Source organism: Perissodus microlepis, chromosome 23, assembly GCF_051167445.1.
Source record: "Perissodus microlepis isolate ML-2025 ecotype Zambia chromosome 23, ASM5116744v1, whole genome shotgun sequence".
Lineage (NCBI taxonomy): Eukaryota > Metazoa > Chordata > Actinopteri > Cichliformes > Cichlidae > Perissodus > Perissodus microlepis.
Window position 1 is genome coordinate 23,743,276 of NC_140482.1, and position 27,119 is coordinate 23,770,394.

Consider the following 27,119-nt stretch of genomic DNA (forward strand, 5'->3'; position numbering starts at 1 on the left):
TTTGAAGCCCCCAGTTTACAGTGTTGCCTCGGCCATTCTTCACGTATTGGTTCATAGGTTCATTGCGTCTGAAGGCCCAAACTTATGATGCCATCTCCGCCATCTTAAGCCGTTTGGTGCTAGATGTTTGGTTGAGTATTAGACTTTCTGGGCCCAAACTGTGATGCGAGTCCTGACCGTGATTTTCTTTGTGTTTGTGATTTTGTCTGAGGCAATTTCTTGGTGATTCATTGGATCTGAAAGCCCAAATTTGTGATGCTCCTTCATCCACATTTAATTTTTGTGTCCATGAATTCTTCCCGAGTTGTTTTTTGCTGGATGTTTGATATGGTTTGGGACTTCCTTGGACTGAAGCCTTATGAACCCAGACGTGAAGCGCTTCACGTCTGGGTTCATGAATTCACCTCAAGCCACCTGGCATGAGACTTCCTCGCTATGGAGGTCCAGACTTATGATCATCTCATAACTGAGTTTCAGTTCTGGGTTTGTGAAGTTGTCTTACATCATTTGATAATGGACGTTCCAGGCAGGAGCCAAGAGGGCTGTTTTTGAAAAACCACCTGCACCTGTGGTTTCAGCTTTATGTCCTGCCTCCTGCACGCTCTCCACATGTAACACGTTCATTTCTATTTCCAGTGTGAGGATGCATCGAGACAGGATTTCTGGAAACCACCAGTTCATGTGTGAAAGTGTCTAAAGACATCATAATTTATTTCTGCTGCACCAACAAAGATTTACCAAACTGTGAACTTGGCCCTACAACATGAGTATGTGTACCCAGTTATGTTTCACCACTGCTTGTGTTACGTCCCAGCAGCAGCAGTAGTAGAGTGGACCTTTACCAAATAACAGAAATCTTAGGCCTGCCTAAGACTGAGAAGGCTTTCTGACATCACCAATGAGTGACTTAGGCCTTTAGCTGCTACTCTTTTACCCATCCTGCTTTGTGCTGTGTGACTGCAGTGCTGAACCTCTTTCAGACATTCAACAGGAGCATTTTCAAATGTTTGATCGCTCTGAATGCAACAGTTTTAGGACAGAAAGACACAAATCTGTGAAGCCGAATCATCAACAGGAGCAAACAAAAAAGCGGCAGAAAGGTTTCAGGAAAAAAGTTTTTTTTTTCTCTCTCTTATTGCAAATGGTAAACCCTGCGGCTCATTTTTCACACTCTGAGAGCACATTAATAAGAAGAGAGGCAGCAGAGACGTTAATGAAGCGGCGGGCGGGCGACCGGTCGGCAGGCGCGGGGTTAACGGCTGTAATTAGAGAGAGAAATGGATGACACGGACTCAGCGGTTAATTAGCAGCGACTCTGACGGCCTCTGGCTTCTTTCGCGTCCACCTGAGTTTCACTTTGAGCGGGTCTGATCAGATTCTGCCGCTCAGGCTCGGTTTACAGGGTTACAGGTTTGCTCTCTGACTGATGACGACGAAGAGCAGGGAAATCTGTCGTCCGCTTTACGATTGTTTAATGATTCACAGCTTAACCAAAGCCTGAAGCAGACATTTAGCAATCAAAGTCACAGAAATAAAAATATGTCAAGGTGAGGTAGATAGACTGCATGTTAGTGCAGAAAACTTCATGTACTGAGATGGAGCCGAGATGTTAAACACTTCATTTTCAAACTCCTGATTCTGGATTTCAGAGACGTTCTCTTCAGTGTTGACCCACCCACAGGTGACCAACCATGCTGTGATATGAGGCTGAATCCAGAGCTAACCTGACGATGGTTTGAGGTGGAATGAGCGTGACAAAATAAGGCGTTTGATTGCTTTGTTTTGATCCTGGATGGAGATTTTAACAATAAAAGCCCTGCTAATGATTTAAGGGCATTTCATATGTAAATTTTAGCTTGTAGTCATCACGTCAGGTGACACGATCACCTCTTAACCTGTTTGTTTCATATCTCCCGCAGATCTTAGGCTCATATATAAACTTTTCTGTAAGGAAACAGAAGTTAAGCTGAAAAAGAGGCAGGTGATCCCCTCTGTGCAGCGTCGCCTCATTTCAGGGGAACTAAGAGTATTTCTTACATCTCTTAATTTCATGCTTTTGCATTTATTTTTAATAAATAAACTCAAAACAGACAAAAATGTTGGAAAGTATATAAGAAAGTATCATCAGTTTCTTCTTCAAATCAGGTTGAAATAGTTTAACGCTCAGTGCAGTTCATCTATGGGGACTACTTTCTGTGGCGGATGAAGTCCCTGTAAAGTGTGTGTGTGTCTGTGTGTGATGAGACAGGATGTCCAGAGAAGGAACAGACACAAGTCTTCATCCATCATCTGTGGGTAGTCATTGCTGAGTGTGTCCTGCAGGGGGCAGTGCAGCAGCAGCAGAGGCTCGCTGTGTCGAGCACAGGAAACAGTCGAATCCTCAGAGGAGCGAAACACTGCAGACTTTTAATTGTAAGAGAAGAAGAGCTGCAGTGTGTGTGTGTGTGTGTGTGGTCGGCCCAGGAGGAAGCTTTCCACACTAAACGCTGCCTTATTATCCTCTTAATTATTCCACTCTGTGTGTGTGTGTGTGTGTGTGTGTGTGTGTGTGTGTGTGTGTGTGTGTGTGTGTGAGACACTGTCTCCTTGTATTCTTCTCGTCATTATCCCAAATTAATCAGTTTTCTAATCACCCAGCAGAACGATGCAGCAGCCTGCAGCTCTGAGTGCGTGCGTGTGTTTGTGTTAGTGGGTATTTATATTTTTACTGTGTGTGTGTGTTTGTGGGTTTAAATTTGAGTCCGCTTTAACTGCAGTGTGTCGGTCAGATGTGTGACAGATGGCTAAAGTGGGGTTGTCAGCTAAGAAGCTTGGTGGTTTGATTCCTGGCTGTTGAGCAAGATGCTGAACCCTGAGTAGCCCCGATGTGTGTCAGTGTGTGGATGTTATGTTAAATGTGTTTATGGGAAGAAAAAGGCGCTCATATAAGTGTGTGTGTGTGTGTGTGTGTGTGTGTGAATGACGCTTGTAGTAAGAGTAGCAAAGCACAACATAAGTATAATTTACCATTTAGAGACAGAGAAGAAGACACACGAGCGTGAAACAGCAATGGGGACTTTATCATTACTATTATTTCTAATATTATTATTATTATTATTATTATTATTATTATTATTACTATCGTTGTTGTTATCATGGGTTTATATGGGGTAGGGGCACCTTTTGGCTTGTCTTTGGACACACCCCTGTCTATACATTATGGTGTGTATGTAAATGTTTATCTTATTGTGTGACCTATAATCGTGCTGCCGTCGAGCTGATTCCCAGTATCACCTGTTGGTTCACCTGTTTACAAAATAAAAGCCTGCACACAAACAGGAAGTTGGTGAAGAAATAATGTCTGAGACCTACTTGCATTAAATTTGTATAGTTTTTTTTTTATTTGTTGCCTTGCTTTAATGTAGTTGTTAACTTAAACCAGTTGAGACGTCATCTTATCCCCAGGAAGTTTCATTTATACAAAAATAATACTTCAAAATTATTTACACATTATTTAAAAATTAGTCACACAGGAAAAATACTTTACATTATATATTATATTAAAAACCTTAAATAAAAAAACCCTACGTAGCAGATTTTCTTAAATGCTGAAGGTTTTGAATGGAGTTTGGTGGGAGATGTTTGTGCTCTACATACACACTTCACCGTATTCTTACTTTTGTGAAATATCTGTTATTGATTGATTGATTTAAAACTGCAGTGTAATAGCTGTTATTGGAGGCTGATCGATACATTTATTTATTTATCGATTCTGCAAACTTTCTTCTTGTTCTCTGATTTAAATGACATTTTGCACACATGTCGATGGAGGGTGAGGTCACACTTTATGATGGAGCTGATATTTCTGAGCGTATCGATTGCGCTTTAGTGACCTTCGCTGCGCTTCCAGTCGCCATCAATCGCGGCCGGTTGGCCCAGTGGTGGAGTTGGGGGCGGGGCTTTAATTACCCAATGCTCATATTCGGCCTCATAGTCAGCTGGGGCGTCATGGCGACAGGCAGAAGCTTGCAGTGCAGAAATGCTGATTGGCACTGATTTGTGTGTGTGTGTGTGTGTGTGTTAAATGTAATAGAGGCTTTGATGAGTCGCAGCGGCGGCACTGAGATGAGTAAGTTGCATGAATGACCACAACACTTAAACATAATTGGCCCGCTTGCTGTAATGACGTTTTTTGAGCTAGGGAGGGGTGAGGAAGAGGATGAGGAAGGTTTCATTCTGTATTTTATGCTGTTAAACCATCATTTTACTTTATTTTAACCCACCGAAGCTTTGATGAACCTGAAATTTTAGCACATAAGAATATCATCGTGTATGATTATATATGGATACATGTAAGAATGTAATTAGTTAATGATCCAACAGATCCAATAATAATCACATGTGAACTGTAGCTGGTTCATTTTGGGCATTTTAGCTGAAAAAAGTTACTTTTAACAGTTTGACAGCTTTTATATTTTTATAAAAGAAAATTAAATTCTAACAATTTTGTAGCAAAAGTTTCACACTCAAGTTAGACATTTAGGTTCCCAGATGTGGTTTTATTAAAAAAAATGGACCAAAGTGTCTAAGTAATGTCAGGAAGTAGATAAAATGTTTCTCATAAATGCTGCAAACCTATGTTTTTATGTTTAAAGAGGTTATTTTGTTCTACTAAAATTGATTTACCCTCATTAAAAACCAAACAGTATTCACATCTGAGAGAGAACCTGTCAGTTTTTGACATTTCAGCTTCTCTAGTTCAGATGTTTCACCTCCTGAGTTTGGTTATATTGAAACATTGGACCAGTCAGTACTAGAAAAACCTGCCAAAAGATTAAAAACCTTTGTGTTTAAACTGCATGTCGTCTTTTAACCAGAATTACTTAACTTTCATAAAATGCAGAATTACATTCACACCTTTGCTGGAACCTGTTTATGTTTCTGCATTTTAGCTCTAAAAATTACACAAAACCATTTGGACATTAATCATATAAGAAACCATTTTAAACTCCAAGTTTTTTCTAGTATAATGAAACTATTCCTAAATATAATAAGATTTTGTAAATGATGCTGTTAATGAAAAAAAAATTAAATTGGTTAAAATTTTTAGCATTTTTTAATTAAAATTGTTAAATTTCAGCGCAAATCTGAGTTGAAATGATGTTGAATCAACTGTGCTGTGATCTGTAGTCGTCTTTGTTTTCTGCTGGGCTTCAGTGTGTGTGTGTGTTTAACATGTTTAACGTGTAATTTGCTGTAATGGGAAGTGAAGCCTGGTCCAGTCAGAGAGGGGAGGGGCAAGGGGGGGTGACCTCTGTGTGAGGGATCGAGGGGGGAGGAGCACAAGGGTGACAGCCCTGCACTCCCTCGTCCATCAGCGCACTAATTTAATTAGCCTAATTACACCGACGTGAACCCCAACACACACACACACACGCGGGTCCTCCTCCTCCTCTTCTTCTTCTTCTTCTTTTTGGTCCATGTCAGAGTGCAGACTGAGGATGCTTCGTTAGCGCTCACTAACGAAGTCTCCCACCCGAGCTCAAGTGATCTGGATTTGAACATTAATGGTTTCTTCCTTTGGCTGTTCTTAAATAGTCAAAGTACTCCTGAATAAAGCTTTACTTCTAACAAACACATAAACATGAACAGATAATTTTGTCATTTGACAAACATCAAACCAAGGTCAATTTTCTGTTTTGATACTTTAGGAAAACTGATCTGGATTCATACTAGAATTTCCTGGCTTTTTCCTCCAACCATGATCCACCGTTCCAACAAGTTTCGTGACATTTGGCTCAGTATTTTCTTTTTTTTAATGTAACCTTGAAGCACCACACGTTCAGATAGCACACCTGCAGCAGCTGCGGTGTTTGACTTTAACATGTAAAGAGTGAAACGCTGCAGTCAGCTCCGCCCCCCTCCCCTTCATCTTTATGTGTGAGCTGGCGGTGCAGCCCCGTCATAAATCTGATCAAAGGGGAGACGTTTCCATTAGAAGAAATGGCAGCTTCTCAGAGCAGAACTGAGATTGATGGATAAAGTTAAATTGCATTAACCGTGCAGTTTAAATATTTAGCGCAGCCTTATCATAACTGTTCTTAACACTTAAAGTAATATACAGCCTGCCAGGTGCAGGACGGACACGCTGACATGCATGTGAGAGGCTCAGTCCTCTGTGACTTTCTCACTCTGGGATTCAAACTTTGTTCTGATCAGGGCCAAAAGTCTAACTGGAGCTACATTAACTGACCACTGGTCACTATCAGTACATCATTACCAGTGAAAACTCCAAAAAATGGTGTTAGTAAAAGCTGGAGATGTTTAGTTTTTGGACTGTTGCTCAAACAAAACAAGAAAAGTTGAAAAGATGTTAAATGATCCGACACTTGAATGATCTATTTATTTTACCCTTGTCAAAAAAAAAATCTGTTGGGATGGATTTATTAATTAGATGAACATGAATATTGGACGATCTTTAGCCGCCATGAGCCTATCAAAAGTGAAACCACATCCAGGAACGTGTCCCCGTATACCAATAATAACTGAAATAAGTAGTAGGAATTACTAATGAGTGTTTTGCCATTATAAATATTATGTAGCAAGGAAGTGCAAATGTTTAAATTTGTTAGATCGGATGCTAAAAAAGTGTTTATCCTTCCTTTACGTCAGCACAAACTCCATTGGAGAACAGAGCTAGTATTTGTCCACTGATTTTGCAGTGTTAGTTAGCACGTTAATGTTGTTTTCATTGTGCAGCTGATACGAAACCAGAAGAAAACAAAAATGTGTTGGTGAAGAAGAAGAAGAAGAGTCATTCACATAAAGACAACAGTGAAAATCTCTGGTGATATGAGATGATTTGAGAACTTCAAAATCATTTCACACGTTCCAGAAACTGATCAAAATCAGATAAACTGAAGCTGAGCTAGACCAGGGCTGTCAAGCTCATTTTTACAAAGGGACACACTTGAAAGGTAGGAGATCCGTCCATCCATCCAGGAGTCTAAAAGACCATCCCCACTGTCCTGGATGATGTTGCATATCCCAAAAAGGCCTCAGTAAACGAACAGTCGTTTATCCATTAAACAATTTAATCAAACAATAATCTACTGCCAACATAATCAATCTTTAATTTTCTTTTTCTTAAAGGCATGAAAATGAAAATCAGATTACTGTGGGTATTTTCAATACAATAGTAAAGATAAAAGGATCTTGACCTTTTGTAGTCTACATGCAACATACAGATGAGGCCTCTAGTATGACATGAATCGACATAAAATATAAAAATGGCAACTCTGCAATTTTTTAAAACCTAAATTGATCATTAGGCTGGATTAAATCTGCCACATGGCTGGATTTGGCCCCCAGGCGTTGAGTATGACAGATGTGATGTAGACTGTACTTTGTTGTAATTCCAGTCTGCACCACAAGATAACAACCGATATGATATGTAACCTTTATTTAATCATGCAAGATACACACACTGGTAAATGGGTGCCCCCTGGTGGTGAAAGTTTGTTAAATTTTGCAGAGGACAATTACAAAAGTGTTCTTATCAAGGAGAAACTGTTGGTGCGAATTCAGTAGAAAAATCCCGCAATCAGTGTCAGACCAAATGTGTCCAAGCTTCATCAAACAAGCTAATCACCGTCTCAGCATTAACGTTGATCCCGTGGAGCTAAAAGCAGCGATTTTTGATCAGACTCGCTCCCTTTCATCGTCTGTTTTTGTTCTGAATGGCTCCATCGTGCCGCAGAGGCTTCTTTTAAACACCTCCGAGTTTCTTCTCTCTCTTTGCTGCCCTTGGCTCGGCCCCGTGTCACCTGGAGGTAAATGTTTACGACTGGGTCCTCATTAACGAAGCCGGGGCCTTTAACGAGCCCAATTAAAACAATGGCTTCATCTGCGAGAGCATGAAACAGGCCAGTGTTTATTGGAACAGAGATAATGGAGTCACTAAAGTCTTAACTCTCTCCTGTCTCCTGTCCAACACTCGGCTCCTCCAGCACATCATCAGACAGACACAACAGTTTGATCGCTCCGAGCTTTGGTGCTGACCTGCTGGGACCAGATTTTAGTGTAATTATTTACGGAGGCTGGTGAGACTGACTGACTGAGCGCGCTGTGTGAACACCATTCAACCAAAGACCTTTACTGTTGTTTTTGGTTTGAAAGGACCAGGTTTTCCTCCAGGAGTTGTAAAGGACTGTTGTCAGAAAACAGAAGAAATTTCGAAAGATTTAATTAATACTAGAAAAACAAAAAGACGTGATACAAATAGATGATATTTAGGGGAAAATCTCTGAAATTTTGAAATATAATAATATAAGTACTACGCTATCCTATGTTTATTCCAACTTAATGTTTAACTAATTATATATGTCAACATTAGATTGCTACTGTCAGCCTGCATATTAGAAAAACAGGAAGAGAACGTGAGAAATATACTGCTGAGGGCTAAACCAGTTGTAGCCACATACAGCCTCAGGCACACAAGCCTAGAGACCAGTTAACAGCTCCATGGCAACCATGGGCGGCTAGAAAAAATTGTGCAGTCCCCAACAGGTTGGCAAGTAGTTGCTAGAGGTTGCTGGCATTGCAATTGCATCTACGGGTGACCAAACCAATCACAATCAGGTTTTTTGTGCAAGACTCTCTTTGAAACTGATTTCACCCGGCAACAGCCAACAATCAATTGCCAACTTAGCAACTAGTTGTTCACATGGAAGCAGCTACCGGTCTCTAGGACTATATATAAGCTATACTTTGCCTGCCACCAGTTAGCCCCTTTCAGTAGGTGTTTGAACTTATATCACCTTCTATAAAACCACCAGATTGCAACAAATAAAACAACCGTTTAAATTAGAAGTTGCTAGCCTTCCATCAACTTACTTTTAGTGGTGTAAATCAAACTTCTGCTGATTCTTCAGGTAAAAACACTTCATTGGATTGAAGAGAGGTAAACTTTTGTCATAATGTAGCAGTACTTTGTCCCCTCAGGGTGGTGCTCAGGATACCAGCTGATGTTGGTGAAGGCATTTAACATTATAAGTGAAGGAGTGCGGTTAAGTCTGACCACTGTGTGATTTGAAATCATAAATCTGACATTGAAGCCCTCCACCACTCTCAACAGTGCCGAGCAGTCATTATTCTCCCATTAGTATCCTAAAAGGTCCTCGTCAGTCAATGAGGAACCCTCCTCCCCCAGCCATTATGAGCAGCCAATCAGAGGAGAGGATGCTTGGATCTTCCCTGCCTCAACCTGACTTGAGTTGTACTGAGGATCATAAAAACATCAGTAGAAATGATGTTAAGAGACTCCGTGTGGTTATAATGTGGAAGAAGCCTAATTTAAAACAATGACAGAAGAATTAGGAATTCAAACAGTCACGTTTGTTTCAGAGGTATTCTGGGTTTTAATGGACAAAAGGTGATTTTTTTTTCCCCTTTTTTTCTAAATTAAAGTGAAGAAGAGGCAGAAAATGTAAATGGTGACTTTCACTGCCTTGTTTGTGGCTCCTGGGTTAAACCCTTAGCTGCTTTTAGACTGTAAAACGGCTCCTCTGAGCTTTATATACACTTTCATAAAACCACCAAACTGAGAGAGGGGCTGGTTACAGCTCAATAAAACCAGACACAGACGCTTTTTTTTTTTACATGATGCCGGACATGAACACACTTCACCTCGAGGATGTGATGATGACAGCAGGCAGTAGGTGGTGCTGATTTTTAAAACCTAAAAGGGGGACACCATGTTCCTCTTTGAGCACTGATATTTATTCTTTTTGTAGTCACCTCACTGGTTGTTGGACCTCACTGAGTGTTTCGGTGTACTTTGGTCTGATTTGTGTGTGTTTTGTGTGTTGCAGTTGCCCAGAAGATCGTGGCCACCAGGAAGAAACAGCAGTTGTCCATCGGGCCTTGCAAGTCACTCCCCAACTCCCCGAGTCACTCGTCTGTCTGCGCCACACAAGTGTCAGCCGTCCACATCAGCCAGGTCAGAGGTCACACAGAGTCACATTTGCATTACATTGGTTTACAGTCATTACATAGCACTGCTGGTTCATCAGTCAGCTAAAGAGGCACCATGTCACATGTTGTCAACTAGCCACTTTGATTGTAGTTGAACACCTTCACTTTGTGCCATTACACTAATTACATTATACAGAAGTTAGTATAATGGAGCTGATGAACGAGAAATCCTTCTTGTGTTGGTTAATTTGTAACATTAGGTGTTACCATACCAGCCCATAGAGTTTGAATGAATTAGCTGACCTGGTGAACTGTGTCTGAGCTGATGAAGGTCATGTGACGATATGAACAGCTGCTAAATGGGCTTTTTAGTGTGAGCCCCTCTTCTCATCCCCAACCTGTCGCAACAGATACCCGAGCCTGGTTCTGCTGGAGGTTTCTTCTTGTTAAAATGGAGTTTTTCCTTTCCACCGTCACTAAGTTTTTGCTGAAAGTGGGCCATCTTACTGTTGGGGTTTCCTCTGGCTTGAGGAGACTGTTGTTGTGAATGAATTGATTTAACTAGATACTAAGGGCAATAAAATCTTGGTCTTGGCAGTAAATCACAGCCTATCTCTGCTGAAGCATGGTGAGATGAAGCTGAAAGCTCTGAAAAAAAAAAATCCTCAGTGGACCTTTAGTCTAAATGATCAATTAAACCAATAAGATTTTTCTGAAATAAAGAGACATTTGCTCTCAGTGTTCATAGCTTTTAGCAAAGACGCCTATATCAAAAATCAAACACATTCCTGGAGAACATGAACAATAAACAAACTGCTCCAACATCTGCCTGAACCACACTGTGTGCAGCTCGAGCTTCAGGCCGTTAAATGCTTCGATCCTCATCCTTCAGTCCTGCATCGATTTCTCATTAAAAAGCCATCGCTCAGCTCCCGCGTCCCCCAAGAGAGTGGCGTTTATCTCTCCGCTGTCCTTACAGACGGCCCTCTGTGCTTTCTCAGCTCTGTCTGATTACTGTCAAGTACTCCAGGAAACTGCACCTTAGCCAAGACCCCCCATTTTCAAAAAACTCTCAGATTTCACCCTAAAACAATATGACTCTGCTTCCTTCTCTCTCCTTTGATCTCTTCCTGCTTTTCTGCTCCTCCGTCCTTTCAGACGAGTAATGGTGGCGGCAGTTTGAGCGACTACTCGTCATCTGTGCCGTCAACACCGAGCACCAGCCAGAAGGAGCTCCGTATCGACGTCCCGCAGACCACCAACACGCCAACACCCGTCCGCAAGCAGTCTAAACGCCGCTCCAACCTCTTCACCGTGAGTCGCCATCAAACACGCAGCCCACAGAAGCCACGGAAAAAAAATATTGCCCCAGACTTCCGGTTTTGTAGTTATGGACATCATTTCTAATGTATCACAAAGCTTTTGCGTGTAAATTTATAAAAAGAGACTAAATATTAGGAATCTGTCCAGGTTCAAACGTTCCCACTCAATGTTCTCATTATTACGCCTGATTTTAAACCCAAGAACAGTTTTGAAATACCTGATTTTTCGCTATATGGGAGTCCCAGAAATAGTTTTAATAAAGCACAATTGCAGTTTGCTGCCCGTTTCAGTTTTGCAATGTTAACTGTAACAGCTGATTTAGTGTTAGTTTTAGTCATAGTCTTTTGTTAAAGCTAAATTATTTTAGTTTTATATAGCATAAGATTATCATAGACTGCATCCAAAGTTGTTTTATGACTTCTGCTATAAAGTATAAAGTATAATATCTTAAATCTCTTGTTCCTCCCAAGCATTTGATTGTTACATTTTCATGATAAACCCGTGAGGCTTGGAAGCACCTGTAGATCAACCAAACTGCTTTGCGTGGTGACTAGATGGCTTGATGCACAAATGGCTTTTCTTTTTCTTTGTCTGTGGTATTGAGAAAGAACTTTACGTCCTCTTAACCTTATAAATGATCGTGTTGACATGTTTAAAAACTCACTAAAGTCATGTAAAAAAGTCGCTCTTTCATTCTTTTTTTCTTTCCTACTGTAAAATCTTTCAGAGCTTCCAGTTATAGCACATGAGATTCATCAGCTGTTGGAAAATAGCTGGTGTGAATATCTTCCACATTTTACTGAGCACGAACTGAAAGAGCAAAGTCACAGATTGAAAGTAAACTGTCACTGTATGCTGATGATGTGATGCTGTTTATTACAAAATTTCAATCAGTTCAAACACAGTCCAGTTTCAGGGACTCCAGTTATCTGAGGTAAAGCTTTGCAGCTACAGCTGCACCTAATAAAAACACTTTAATTCAACTCAATACAATTTAAACAGGTAAGTTGTAAAGAAATTCACCCCCTACCCTGTATGATGGGGGAAATTAGTTGTAGAGATCAAAACTGTTTCTGTAGCTGGCTTTTACAGCCATCATATATTTTGGGTGTAAAGTTGGGCATTTTAATATGTGAGTCTATGGGGACTGACTGGCTTTTTGAGCCAGCTTCTAGTGGACATCGAGTAGCAGCTTTTGGTACTTTTATGTCTAAGCCCAAGTTGGCCTTTGTTGTTTGATGACATGTTAAATGAATAATCAGTCAACTGGAATCAGTATATTTTTAGTAACTGAATCATCAGTTAGTCCCTTCTCTTTGAACTCTTCCAGGATTTTTTAGAGTTTTCTTGACTAAAGATGATTTAATCACTCTACATATCAGACATGTCTGCAGTAGCTGTTGACTTTTTACTAAACTGATATGTTGTGGTTTTTGCCTGATGTGTTGATACTAACTCTTCTTATCTGGTCTTCTCCACAGTCGAGGAAGGCGAACGAGGCGGACAAGGACAAGAAGGGCCTGGAGGCTCGAGCCGACAGCATCGGCAGCGGGCGAGCCATCCCCATCAAACAGGTGAGACTTCCTGTCTACTCTGCTCGCTCGCTCTGTGTGTTTGAAGCTTCGGCCTTGATTAACAGTGAAATCACACACTTGACATCAATTAGAGTGAGGGGCTCTCCTGGGTCCTCCAACCAGATCATTAGGAGAAGGAGAGGGACGGATTCGCCGTCACTCCTGTTTCTTCCTCCCCTCCCTCTGTTCATCCACTTCATCTCCCGCTTCTCTTCTCCCTTCAAAGCCGCTTCCTTTTCTCTTGTCTTCTTCTCCTTCCTGAGATGCTTGATCGCGCCGTTTTAAAGGAATGAAAGAAGGAGAGGAAAGAGGCGATCGTCTCCACTGCGAAACGTCCCTGCTGCGACGGCGAGGAGAGCACCTGAAGTGGCTCTTAATTTGTTGCAAACAAGCTCCCCTTGTGTGGAGCAGCAGAGAGTGAGGAGGGGGTCTCCTGACGAGCAAATCAGGCAATTAGCGAGCTCTAATTGTGGCCTCTCGAGTCGCTGCCGCGGCCTCGTTTGTACTCTCCTAATGAACAAATCGCATCTCTGATTAGGCGCCGCCTCGACAGGAGAGAGTGAGAGAGGGGCTGCTGTTTGTGTTCGGGGTCGGCGTTTAAGAAACGAGCCCGCTGTGATCGCACAGCGGCGTCGACAGTAATTGCAGCAGAACGTGTGAAAATCCCTCCCAGCAGCTTCAAATGCACCTTCGTCGTCTTATTCTTTTTCTTCTTCTGTGGTGGTAATGCAGCGGTGGATCTCAGCGGGCTGTTTGAGCGCCAGAAAGACGTTACATTATGTCGTTAATCATCTGAAAATGGAGCTCAGCTGAAACGTGCCAGGTTTCATTTTTAAACGAGCACCTCATTACGTTCACACAGATTATTCTGCTGCTTTAGTCTATGCTGTGTTCAGGTCATGTGGGAATTATGACTTCTGCTAAATCACTGGTTACTTCATTCCAAATTAAATTTTATTTTATTTATCTCTGGTTTTTCAGTATTTTAAGGTCAATCAGCTGTTGTGTTTCCAGTATCCTCACTAAGACGTTATTCTACAGTAATTATCTGAGATCATAACAGTACTAACTGTGTGTGTGCTATCAGAGGATCATATAACTGGTTTAAAACATAATAGTGGCTATATACTGTGAGGAAAAACTCAATTAAAAAAACAAAAACTCAAAGATTAACAACAAATTAGGTTTTCTCACTATGTCAACTTTTTTTAAGCATCTTAAAAATTTAGGAAAAAATTATATTCTCTTGATTTAATTCCAATTCAGTTCAAAATTAAAAATTTTATGGAACAAAAACATGAAAAAAAGATAATTTACTCAACTTAAAATTGAAGTGTCAGCGAGAAAATGTATAAATGTATAATTTTTGGTGAAATAAAAAAATAAAAAGGTGTCGCCAGCACCCTTTTATTTTAAATAAATAATAATAATAACTAAAATAACTCTCGAAGCATTAAAGAAGTTTAAAATCTGAATATTGAGATTTTTTGAGATTATTTCGTTTCTTCTGGATGCTTGATGTCGATCCAGAAATATTAACATGTGAACACATGAAACTACAGATTTCATCAGGTGAAGAATGTTTCTTTTCGCCTCACATCCTAACCTCACAGTCAGAGGACCACTGTTCATTATCCAAATTCATGCTAATAAAGCTGGACGCAGACTCCACCTCCTCCAGAGCAGAGTGAGAAGAGGAGGAGGAGGCGCTGCGAGGCTGAGCGCAGAGCTTCCTCCTGTTGTATTTTTTGGAAGTGGACGTTAATTGATTTGATGGTTCCCTGTGGCCGCTCTCGCCTCGTCTCCTGCCTGCTCCTCAGTGTCGACACTGGCTCAACACACCGCTGACCTGCTGCCTCATTACACCGCGTGTGTTTTAAATGCACAGTGTGTGTGTTAGAAAAGAGGCTGCTTTTCACATTCAAGGTTCAACTACCTTTTCCCCATTATCGCTCCATTTGCACTCCATTTTACCTTCTGTATGTGTGTCTGTATCTGTGTGTGTGTGTGTGTGTCATTAGCATCGTACTCACACTTGTTTTTAATGAGACTCTCTCCCTCACCTTTTAGTCTCGAAGCACGAACCCATTATTTTCTCATCCAGGTCTTTTACTAAAGTTATTTTATTTGCTTGCACCTTGAAATGTTCAGTATTAAAAAAAGCTCATAAAAAGAGAAAATAAACAGGCTACATTAAATTAAACTGCACTGATCAGGGCTTAAGCAAACTGATGAAATTAAAAATAAAACAAAATAAAATTAAACTACCATCTATTGACCTGAAATGTGCAAAAATTGGCAAATTGTGTGTAACTAGTAGAAGCCACTATTCAAATTTGGCATCGTCTTTACCCACAGAAGGCGACTTGCTGACTCTACAAATTTTCATGACAAAAAAATAAAATAAAACATTTCTAAATTTAAAAAAAACCCAGTAGCTTTTATCTTAATAACCCAGAGGTGTGGATTTACCCATTGCTTTATAAAACCTCAATTATGACTATGACCATGTTGATGCTTTGGATCCAGAAGTGAACATATTTGGATAAGAGGGTGGGCGCTTATAGCTAATGCGAGTTAACCTGATTAGCGAGCTCTATTCATAAACTATATAGACACAGGAACAGATGATAGTTAGTTAGTGAGTTATTAGTAATTAACTTGTTTATTAAAATGCTACGAATAACTGCATTAAAAATCTCCTGAAAGGTACGGACTGAGCATAAGCTATTACTATATGCTGATGATGTAATTCTATTTATTACAAAACTACACACAACAATCCAAACACAGTAAAATTCACCCCCTTTGCAGCCATTCTGCAAAACCCATCTTCATCTCATGACCACTAAACTGGCCTCTGATTAACATTGTACTGTCGAGGTAGAAGGCAGCTGGCCTTAAAAAGCAGCATCAAGGTCCTCACTAAACAATGAAAATCTGAAATCGAAGCTTCATAATAAATGTTTAAATGAATAAACCTCTATTATGTTTGTTGCCCTGTCAATCAAACAGAAAGGGGGGGGGGACTTTAATGTCTTCTTCTTTAGAGTTTCTGTAGAATTTCTGGAGTAGTAGCTGTCTTCTCACTGTCACGAGCCACCTTCTTCTTCTTTCCAGTTTATTAGTGTCACTTGTGTATGTGTTGTACCTGAATGTGTGTGTGTCTGAGCCACTTATTGCCCGCCCTGATCTCATTAGAGCGACTCTTAGCGCGACACTCGACAACTCGAGGTGACGGCGGTTCACTTCTTAAAGGGGAACGCCTTCGTTAAGAGAGTCCAGAGCTCATTAAGACAACACACATACACGCACACACAGAGAGAGGCCAGGTCACTGTGGCTGTAATGAGAACAGGGCGGATCTCGACTCTGAGACTATTAGCCAAAACAAATTTACACAAACACGTAAACACGCTGGTCATGAGTAGCATTCACAGCAGCGAAGGTTTGTCTCTAGTTTTTCTTTTTCTTGTCTGGTTTTCAGTGTAAAAAAATGACACAAAGACTGTCAGTAAAAGTAAAGACACTTGGTTTGGTTTCATGAGACAAAGAAAACCGGCCCATTTTTTTCTGATTGATCCAGTGATCAGTCAGGTAATCAGGACACAGTAATTCTAAGACCTTCGGTTTCCTTTCTAGAAGTTTATCCTCCTTTCTGACACTTAGACTAAAATGTATTAATGAACATCATGTTTTATTCAGTAAAACTTAAAAATAAAAAATGAGCCCCTTAACTCATCATGAAAGGACAGAGATCGAGGCTGACGAGGGCTGTTTTCTTCTATACAACCAGAGGTCTTTAGGTTTAGGTTTCTGTTTTATACTCTCAGAGGTGTTGTTATGTGACGTAGCTTAAAAATGCTTCATTTAACAGTCATGCTAGCATTAGCCTAAACAAAAACAACTCAGGGTTTGCAATTGATCCCTGAAACTAAACAAACCCTCCATGAATCAAATATTCTGCCCATTTTGAACATGTTTTTTCTTGGATAGTCAAATTTCCTGCTATGTTTAAGTGTACTGTAGCTGCTAGCTTCTTAAGCTTAGCTCGCTTGCTAACATGATCTCTGTCTAAATCTGATACGAAGCCACATAAGTGTTATATCCCTGTTATACCCACCACATTGGTTGTTTCCACATTGGAAGATGGTGACAGCATCACTTCAGCTTTGCTTTTATTTTATTTTTTAATCTATTTATTTATTTATTTACGATCTCCGTACAGCTCTTTGGCAGCAACAGTAAAGCGTGTGATGTTACAACAACTGAGAGCTACATGACGGGCTGTAATGACACCAAAGTATGGCTTGTGCCAGCGGATGTGACATCACTTTTATCATGCAGTGCTGTTTGTGAGGGCAAGAAGGGCCTAAGTATTGAGCTGCTGTCTAAAGCTGGAACAAGAGGACATATAAACTGTTCCTACTTCTTTACTTCTTTAAACCACTGAGGAGTAAACCACTTAAATATGTTTGCAAATGCAAATGAAGCTCCAGAGTGGTGCGTTCAAATGTGGTCTTATAACCTGGAATATTTGATTTAATAATGAACATGTTTATGCTAATGAACTCTCTGAGGGATTACATTCACGTCTGCCACCTGCACGATGAACCAAAGCAGGAAACACATGTGGTGTTGAAGCTGAAACCTCCTGCGAAGATGCTCCACTGCGACTCGAAGCCAGAGGAAATGTTGGCTGTACCAACACCCGATTGGTCGTTTTTTTTGTTTTTTTTCTTCTTCTTCTTCTTTTTTGAAGTGAGCGGATGCGTCCAGCTTTGTTTACAGAGGCTGTTGACGGCGCAGGGTTCCTGCGACATCTGCTCCACGCCACTAATTAGCCGATAATTACCGGAGAGAGAGGGAGAGGCTCGCTCATGTCTTTGTCAAGCGGCTGACCGAGGTGCTTTGAAAACCAACAATCTAACAAATTAATTTCCTTCGACACAGCAGCCGAGCCTCTGGGACCGGACACACTGGAGAGGTGCTCGTTGTTGGGGTTTTTCCCCCTCTTTTTTTCTGTAAACCTTTATTTACTTTGGGAAGGTTCACTAAACTCACCTGAGAAATAGAGAACACTGCAGAAACTTAAAATTCTTAAAACTTTATCTAATTGAGTTTTGAATATTTCTCTGGGTCCTTTTTATCTTACTTTATTCATGAGTTTCACAGGCCTCTATCATCAGTATGATAATTACCTTGATTAAAAACTTATGTAAACTTCAGGTAGGAAAGTATGGAGGACTGCAGGTGCCAAAATCAATAATAAATAATAAAAAAATCACTCTATTAAATGCATCAAAATAATTAATGTAAATTAAAAGTTGATAAGTTGATTATCCTAATTTAATTTGCCTTTACATTTATTTATATTCCTTTATTTATTTACTTTGTCATTTATCTAGTTATTAAGGAACAATAAGGGGATGCAAAGAAAAAGCAAACTGAAAGTAAAATGAAGTGAAATAAAAAAAAATAAGGAAAATGCCTGAACAGATATTGAAAAAATTAATAAATTGATGAATAAGTAATTATTCGTTCAGCTGAATTCCCAAATTACTATGTGTTAATTTGCATGTTTTCTTTGCTAGTGGCTCTAAAGCGGCCTGTTAGGACCACATGTTCACTAACTGTAACTCTCAGGGCTTCTTCTTTTTCTGCATTGCATTGCTAGCTACAAAGATTTGTGATGTGGACTGTATTAACATCTAAAATGATCTCTCAGACAGAAAATCAAAAGCAACAGATAGCATTTTTCTTTGTGCGTTCATTTATGTTTATGTCAGCTACCTTTCAGTCAGTTGAATATGCGGATTCACTGCCATTTACTTGAGATGTGCTTCCTGTAAACAGAAATCCCTCTCCCCAGCAGTCTGTCTATCAGTATTTGACCTTTTGTAGTTTTAATCGTAACTCTGTCAATAAAAACATTGTTTTCATGTTGGTTGCCTCATCTATCTGATTGAGATCACCTTTTTGCACATCTGCAGATGAGTCTTCCAGACTTCCTAAGATATCTGGCTTGTTTGTTTTCCCACCTAGAGGAAACAGATGTGTAAAACTCATATTAGACCTCAGAACTCTCCAACCAGGACTTCAAACTGAGCTCCAAGTATGCAGCTAGAAATGTTACAACCTCCAAACAGAGCTCTGACCTGTCCGACATCCCTACTTTAGCGCTGATGCTTTGTAGAAGAACTGTTAATAGATTCCCTGACCTCCACCGAGACGACCTCCTCCTGTAAATGAACATTTTGCATCTCCTCCTGAGCTCCACTTGGAGTCTGAAGTCTCAAGGCTTTTGGATGCTGTCGCCTTCTTCCTGCGAGGAGCTGATTAGTGTCGTGCTTGTAATTGCCTCTCGCGGGGTTGCAGACGAGCACGGGGCTGGGTGGTTTTGACAAGTCTACTCGTCCCCCCTCGGCGCTGGGCGCTTTGTAAGGAGTTAAATTGGATGGTTAATTCGGGTGTTATTTACCCTGTAATTCATTAGTTTCGCCCCGCCATTGGCAGCGGGCAGGCTGTAATTTCACGCTTCGCAATAAAAGATGTCTCATAATCTGCTTCATTTAGCAGCCAAAGAATTTAATGAAATTAACTGCAGCCCTAATTAAGACGGTGAATATTAAAGACCTGCTATCAAGGCTTTAACGAGGGTGACATGATCCGCCTTCCGCCGGATTGGAAAAATATCATTTCCCTGGGAAAGGTTGTCACCGCTCGGAGCCATTTTGGCCATGATGACATTTTTGTCATGCACACTAACCCCTGGAAATGAGATTTTTTGGGGGGTGGTGGCGGCGGTGGGTGGAAGATGTGTTGGAGGGATGTCTCTCCCTTTTTAGTTTGAGAAATAATTAAAACAAGGAACACAGGCGTCAATCAAAGAGCATTTTTAGACCGTGCTCATTACGCCGCTGCGTGGCAGTCTCCATGGAGCAATCCCGAGTTTTTGTTTGGCACGGAGGTGTTGCTCTGAGCTCGCTGGAAGTGTCCCTGTGGTCGCTTTGTTGTTTCACACCGTATGAGAAAGTGTGTGTGTTTGGGTGTGTTGTTACACTTATTTGATGAAAAGCTGGACAAAAGTGCCCGGCGGTGACCTGAAGGGTTCTCGCAGAGGAAGAGGAGTCATGTTTCCTTCACATCCTGTCTCTCACCGAGCGTCGAGCCGAGCGAGGGGCGAGGTTTTTTATCCACTAATGAATTGAGACTGCTGAAGTAAGGTTTGGATAATTGAGTTTCTAATTAATTACCCAGAACTCTTATCAGATAAATCAGCCCCTCTTCAGCCCCCCTCTTCTTCTGTGGTGTTTTATTTGATCTGGTCTGCGTCTTGCTCCCCTGGGCTTGCCCTTCACTGTCCTTGCCTCATCAACAGTGACCTTGTCATGGAGCCTGAAGCTGCTGCGTGGCTGTCAGTGTGTTTTGATGGTAGTTATGGGGTTTGCCCTCTGCTGTGGTGGTTTTTTAATGATTTTTACTGTTTACTTCGAGGCAACAAATCTTGTTTTTTTAATTCCTGTCATCCTTTGTAGTGATCAGGTCAAGAACCACATGGAAAGAAATGAATCAAAAGAACTGGAGCTCCACCAGGGCCGTTCAGTCCCCTTTATTTGTTGTTTTAATCATGGAAAATAAATCTTAATAACTCTGCATCCAGAACACTCACAGTTTAATTTGATTTTAATCCTTAGTTTGCGAAGAAATAATCATAAATAGGGTCTTGGCTGAAAAATGAATATTCAATCAATTTTAAGGGCAAAAACATCAACCTGTGGACGAATCTGTGGGAACAAAGTAACAAAATGTAAACTCCATGTGGTGTCATTAATAGCCTCCCCACCCACATTTCTTATTTTATTTCACTTTTCACTGTCAAATAAAAGCCCAAAAATAATTACATTAACCTTTCTCAACACAAGAAAAAACCTTGTCCACACTAAATGCAGGCATTTAACACCCTGTATGTCAATTCTCAAGCAAAACCCATCATAAATAATCTGACTTTTATTATCACATTTTTAACCTTTTGTCAGAAAATGCAAAAAGGGCTTGTTTTTGTCAGGTATCAATGAGTGATGTTTGATTCATATTTAGTTTGAAAACTGGAAATACATTAATACATTGCAAGATGAGAGAAGGAGACAAAGAGAACAGTAATGGAAGACTACCTGCTAGCATGCTCACATTAGCTGTACACTTTCTAAAAACCAATCCCTAACTACGTTCAGACTAAACCATTCGGGGAAATACCTGGGGGTTAAGCATCCGCAGATAGTTACCAGATAAGAATGCCAGTGGTTAATGCTGAAAGGTAGTTCGGGTATATAGTTAGGATAGCTCCCTTTGGTGGTTTTAGAAGCAAGCCCAAATATGAAGAAACCCCAGGGTAAACCCACGACCTGCTGAAGAGTTTATTTATCTTTTCGGGTCCGGGAATGCTATGGAATTTCCCAGAAGGAACTGGAAAGTGAAAAGCTTGAAAGAAGGATCTCTAAAAAATCTTTGATTAGCCTGCTGCCCAAGTTCAGATAAACCAAAGGCGATGGATAGATGGAATTCCAGGAATTATAGTATTGGGAGCCACGAAGTTCAGTGGTTGGTAGAGCGAAATTACTTTTTGTGTTCTTACAGTTTAATTTTCCATCTTGGTAGCACAGATGTTTAGATGTTTTGTCGTTGTTTACACTTTTAGTGACAGTTGTCAGTGTCGCATCATATCTTGGAGGGTGAAAAAAGATTTGAGTTGTAAGAACTCAAAGGCAACATTGTCTTCAACAATTAGTAGAACTGCAAAAAAGTTCCTACATTCAAAAGAGCCTAATTCCAGGACGTAGTGCTTGCACTTTCAAGTCATCCATAAAGACATGATCTTTAGTTTTGGACTGCCTTTGAAAAGTCCACCCGGATTTTCTGATTCGTTTTCTAATCTGTGACAAACGCCACCAGTCTACTCTAAATCACTGTGAAGAAGATCTACCTACTATGACCTGCAGCAGGGGGTCAAAGAGCTTTCAGTTGCTTCCCACAAAGAGGATATTTACCTGGAGTAAGTCAGACAGCATCGGCCCCTTTCCTTTATTTTCTCTTTTTGTCTTCTTGGAGATTAGAGGAGTGAACATTTCACACTCTGTCCTCTTGTCTGAGAGGATGATAGATGACCTGCAGACGCTGCTCAGGCTGGATCAGATGGCCACCACGATACAGAAGGGATCCCTTTCTCGTCACCCCCCTCGCACTCCTCTGTCGACGGGGGGTGACACCTCTAATTTAGCCTCCTGCTCTCGGGGGACGTTGAAGAACAAAAGGGCCTTAGCTCCTTTGAGATCATCCTGTTCTGTGGAGGGTTTGTCCAGTGATATTGCCTGCCCCGTATCTCCTCCAAGATCCGCTGTCACACTCTTCAGGAGGCCCCGGTAGAGTCCATTGTCTGAGCAAAATAGGGGGGTGATTGAGTGATTAGAGAGTAGATTAGTCTGTATCAATAGGCAGGCAGCCTCCAAGAGGAGAAAAGTTTTCCTTCTAATTTGACTCACACAATGGAAGAAGGAATTATGGTTCATGTTACTGTTCATGTTCCTCAGTTTTAGCTTCAGACAAAGAGGTAAAAGTTGTGTCTTGTGAGCACACCTTTACGCCTCAGAAATCATTTTCTGTGCAATATGTTCCTCCTCGAACATGCCGGACATGTGACAGCTGTGGTCTTTAATCAGAGACCCTCAGGTACGAGCCTTTCCGATGCGTTGTCTAACGAATGACTTCATCTCTTGGCTTCCCCCGAGCTAGCGACCTTTTCTTAAGCACTACCCCACAATACTTCAACCGAGGCAAAGAAGTGAAGGTAGAGAGTGACTCGGGGAGTTTTGTTTTTTGGGGGGTTGTCTGTCTACATCTATTTGTCTATCCATCCTTGTTTGCTGTCTTTCCCACTGAAACCCAACACAGACCCGTCATTCCCCTTTGTTTTGTTCTCCAGAGAAGAATCCTCATTGATGCCCTCGGACGTTTTCTGTTGCTTAACAAATGACTTCATCTTCCCGCTCCCCGGAGCTAGCGACCTTTTCCTAAGCACTACCCCACAATACTTCACCAGGGCGGAGAAGTGCCTCAGTCGGAGGGGAGAGAGTATATCTGAGGATGTATTTATCTCCCCACATCTATTTTCCAACGTGGAGACCTTGTGAGCTGTCATAGCTGCTCCCCCCTCTCCTCCTCCTGAAGGTAAAATAAGTGTGTCACTAAGCTCGGGGAGGTGAATAATGAAAGATATTACCCATCATGAGGATTTCAACGTGGCGTTCAATTAGCCTTCCTCTCGCACAAACTGATCGCTTGTCATCCTCAGGATGAATGGACAAAATTAATCCACTGACGTCTCCCTCCCCAAAACCCGGGTTTGGGTGAAGGTCTGTGAAAGATGTTGGTTCATCTCTCAGTTTTGTTTGGTGGTGATCAACCATCCACCTCTTATCGCTCCATTGTCTTGTTTCAATTTACTTTCTCTTTTGATCCTGTAGTGCAAAAATATTTCACTTTTTGTTTTAGGATTCAGGTAAAATCTTAAAATGTATTCAATTCAATTTTATTTATATAGCGCCAAATCACAACAACAGACGCCTCCAGGCACTTTATATTGTACAGTAGATCGTACAATAATAGATACAGAGAAAAACCCAACAATCATATGACCCCCTATGAGCAAGCACTTTGGCGAAAGTGGGAAGGAAAAACTCCCTTTTAACAAGAAGAAACCTCCAGCAGAACCAGGCTCAGGGAGGGGCGGGGCCATCTGCTGCGACTGGATGGGGTGAGAGAAGGAAGACAGGATGAAAGACATGCTGTGGAAGAGAGACAGAGGTTAATAACAGATATGATTCAATGCAGAGAGGTCTATTAACACAAAATGTAGATGAAAGCAACATTTTTTCCCACTGATTTTTAATTCTTTTCTTCCATTATGCAACCAAAACACATCAGAATACATTTTTGATGTCAGGCTGTGAAAATTAGGGGTGGGTTTTGATTATCGATTTATCCATTAAAATCGATTCTAGCTTGGATAACGTGATATCAATTCTTTAAAATCCTGAATCGATCTTTTAATATAAATTTATTTTGCCCGAAACGCCAGAATTTCAGGTTAAACCTCGAACAATTTACAACAACCACTAAACAGTTAAAACAGTAAATGAGAGCAGGTATTCTGCACAAAGACGTAAACACACAGCGCGGACCCGCCGACTAGGGCTGGGTATCGTCACTGATTTCTAGAATCGATTCTATTCCGATTCACAAGGTCCTGAATCGATTTGATCCACGATTCGATTCAATTCGATTCGATTCAATTCGATTTGAATCTGGGAAATTTTGCCTCAGACAGTCAGAAATATTATAATTCAGATCAGTACATTTACATATTTTTGTATCTATAAAAAGGAAGCTGACACACGCAAGACTTTATCAAAGGTGTGAGCATCACAGCAGATGCCTTTGTGTCAAAGTAGCTGAAGATAAAACACAGAAAAACATGAAGGTGATTTTCCTGGCCTGGGATTTTATAAAAATATTCTGCAGTAGATCAAAAACGAAAGAAAACCATTAATCAACTTACGAACATTACCTCTGAAGCTACAGCGGTTTTATTAGAGACACGGCTAAGCGTTTTGCATTTTGCATAATTTTAAAAAGTTTACATTTGTTCAGTAGCCTATTGAACGGCAGAAATTAGGTTTTCTTTTCGGAAGTGAGCAAAAGGAAAAAAAAAACATCGGCCGACAGCGCTGTAAACAACGGTAGACTTGTGCATAACAAGCAAGCGAATAATGCAGAAAACAGATTTCGGGGATAGACGGGAAACTGTTCTTGAAGTACACTGAGAAAGAGAGAGAGAGAGAGAGCTGTGCATGAAGTGTGATTTTATTGTGGTGGAAGCAAAACAGCAAAAATCAGAGGGAGTCCATGACGATGTTTATGTGAAGCTTAGTTTGGATCTTCTTTTGCTGCTGGTTCGGTCAATATTGTTTGGAGAGAGATAAAACTAACAGCTTTAGAATCAGCGCAAAAAGGGCGCAAACACAAAGCGCGGACCCGCCGAAACATCAAAATCAGTGAGCTGTCGGCTTTCAGCCCCGACCGTGTCCGTGCCGTCGGGTGAGACAGGCGACATCTCACTGATTCTGATCCGCGGGTCCGCGCTGTGTGTTTACGTCTTTGTGCAGAAGCCATGTACCTGCTCTCATTTACTGTTTTAAATGTTTGGTGGTTGTTGAAATTTTGTGACGTTTCACCTGAGATTCTGGAATTTTGGGCAAAATACATTTATATAAAAAAAATCGATTCAGGATTTTAATGAATCGATATCACGTTATCCAAGCCAGAATCGATTTTAATCGATGAATCGATTATTAAAACCCACCCCTACCGCCGACGGATCAGAATCAGTGAGATGTCGCCTTTCTCACCCGACGGCACGGACACGGTCGGGGCTGAAAGCCGACAGCTCGCTGATTTTGATGTTTCGGCAGGTCCGCGCTTTGTGTTTACGCCCTTTTTGCGCTCGATTCTGAAGCTGTAGGTTTTATCTCTCTCCAAACAACATTGACCGAACCAGCAGCAAAAGAAGATCCAAACTACGCTTCACAAACACATCGTCATGGACTCCCTCTGACTTTTGCTGTTTTGCTTCCACCACAATAAAATCACACTTCATGCACAGCTCTCTCTCTCTCTCTCAGTGTACTTCAAGAACAGTTTCCTGTCTAAAAATCTTTTTTCTGCATTATTCACTTGCTTGTCACGCACAAGTCTACCGTTGTTTACAGTGATGTCGGCCGCTGTTTTTTTTCCTTTTACTTACTTCCGAACAGAGAGCCTCATATCTGCTGTTCAAAAGGCTACTGAGCAAATTTAAACTTTAAATTATGCAAAATTGCAAAACGCTTAGCTGTGTCTCTAATCCAACCTCTGTAACTTTGCTCTGCTTCACTTCAGCAGCATAATGTTCATATGTTGATCCATGGTTTTCTTTCGTTTTTGATCTACTGCAGAATATTTTTAGAAATCCCAGGCCAGGAAAATCACCTTCATGTTTTTCTGTGTTTTATCCTCAGTTACTTTGACACAAAGGCATCTGCTGTGATGCTTACACCCTTGATAAAGTCTCGCAAGTGTCAGCTTTCTTTTTATAGATATAAAAACATGGAAATGTACTGATGCATGATCTGAATTATAATATTCTGACTGTCTGAGGCAAAATTTCCCCGAATCGAATCGAATCGAATCGTGGATCGAATCTATTCTAGAAATCAGTGACGATACCCATCCCTAGTGAAAATATCCGTAAAATTAATTATACAGAACAGCTAGAGGATTATTTCAGTAGTAGTGATCTAACTGTAAGCCAGAAAGGATAAAAACAGACTGAAGGGCAGAAAACAATTTTGACCCTTTAAAAGCTAAAACTGGGGCTTTGTAGGGAATTTCTGTCCGTTTAAATGGACAGAAATTCAAAAGCAGGATTAGATCCTTCTGTTCCTACTCTTTTACACTTTAAAATTAAATATTGCTCTGCAATATATGTATTTTGTATCATGTATCTTTTTTTTTAATCACGTTTGGTTTCACAGTCTGTACAGATGTAATTGCCATATTAAACCATATTTTTCAGGGGTATTTTGAACGATCATATCCGCTGTGGAAGTTATTATTGCGTTCCTTTTTTGTTAGCAGGGATACTCATAAAGCTATGGACAAAAAACTTTTTAACAAAGGTTTACTTGGCCCCACAGGCATGATAAATTTTAGGAGTTGATCTGGATCTAGCATTTTCTGGAAAGATTCTGGATAGAGTTTTCACCTTTATCATGTTATCTTTAGCAACAACATATCAGGTCTCAGATGGTTAAAGAGGCGTTGGCCCAAATGGTCTCTGTCGAATCCTTAAGCCAGGTGAAGGGCATGACTTTTCGAGCCAATGAAATAAGAAACAGCTGAGCAGTTTATATGCTTAATAAATTGTTTTCCTTCCATTTAATGTACAGAAAACTTTTTATTTCAGAGTGAAAAATTCAACTGAATCAAATATAAAGACCATTAAAGAAAACCTCATTTAAGCTTCCAGACATTCACATTTTGGACTCAAACTCTCAGAAAATCTCCAACAAGTGTAGACAAAATAGATCCAGCGCATAGTATCCTTTATTTTTTAAATCAGAGCTCTAATAAAGAACTGAAGGAAAGGACACCAACCTTTGCAACAAGCTTGATG

General features: G+C 40.7%; 1 protein-coding gene across 6 annotated transcripts in view; it reads left to right on the forward strand.

Annotated features, from left to right (window-relative positions):
- Nucleotides 1-27,119, forward strand: part of agap1 (ArfGAP with GTPase domain, ankyrin repeat and PH domain 1) — a 178,730-nt gene that overhangs the window by 95,016 nt on the left and 56,595 nt on the right. For all 6 annotated transcript variants that reach the window (XM_084920941.1, XM_084920940.1, XM_084920942.1 and 3 more), the window contains 3 exons: nt 9,852-9,979; nt 11,113-11,268; nt 12,759-12,851. In XM_084920941.1, coding sequence (XP_084777067.1) covers nt 9,852-9,979; nt 11,113-11,268; nt 12,759-12,851 — 377 coding nt within the window. The remainder of the gene's footprint in view (nt 1-9,851; nt 9,980-11,112; nt 11,269-12,758; nt 12,852-27,119) is intronic.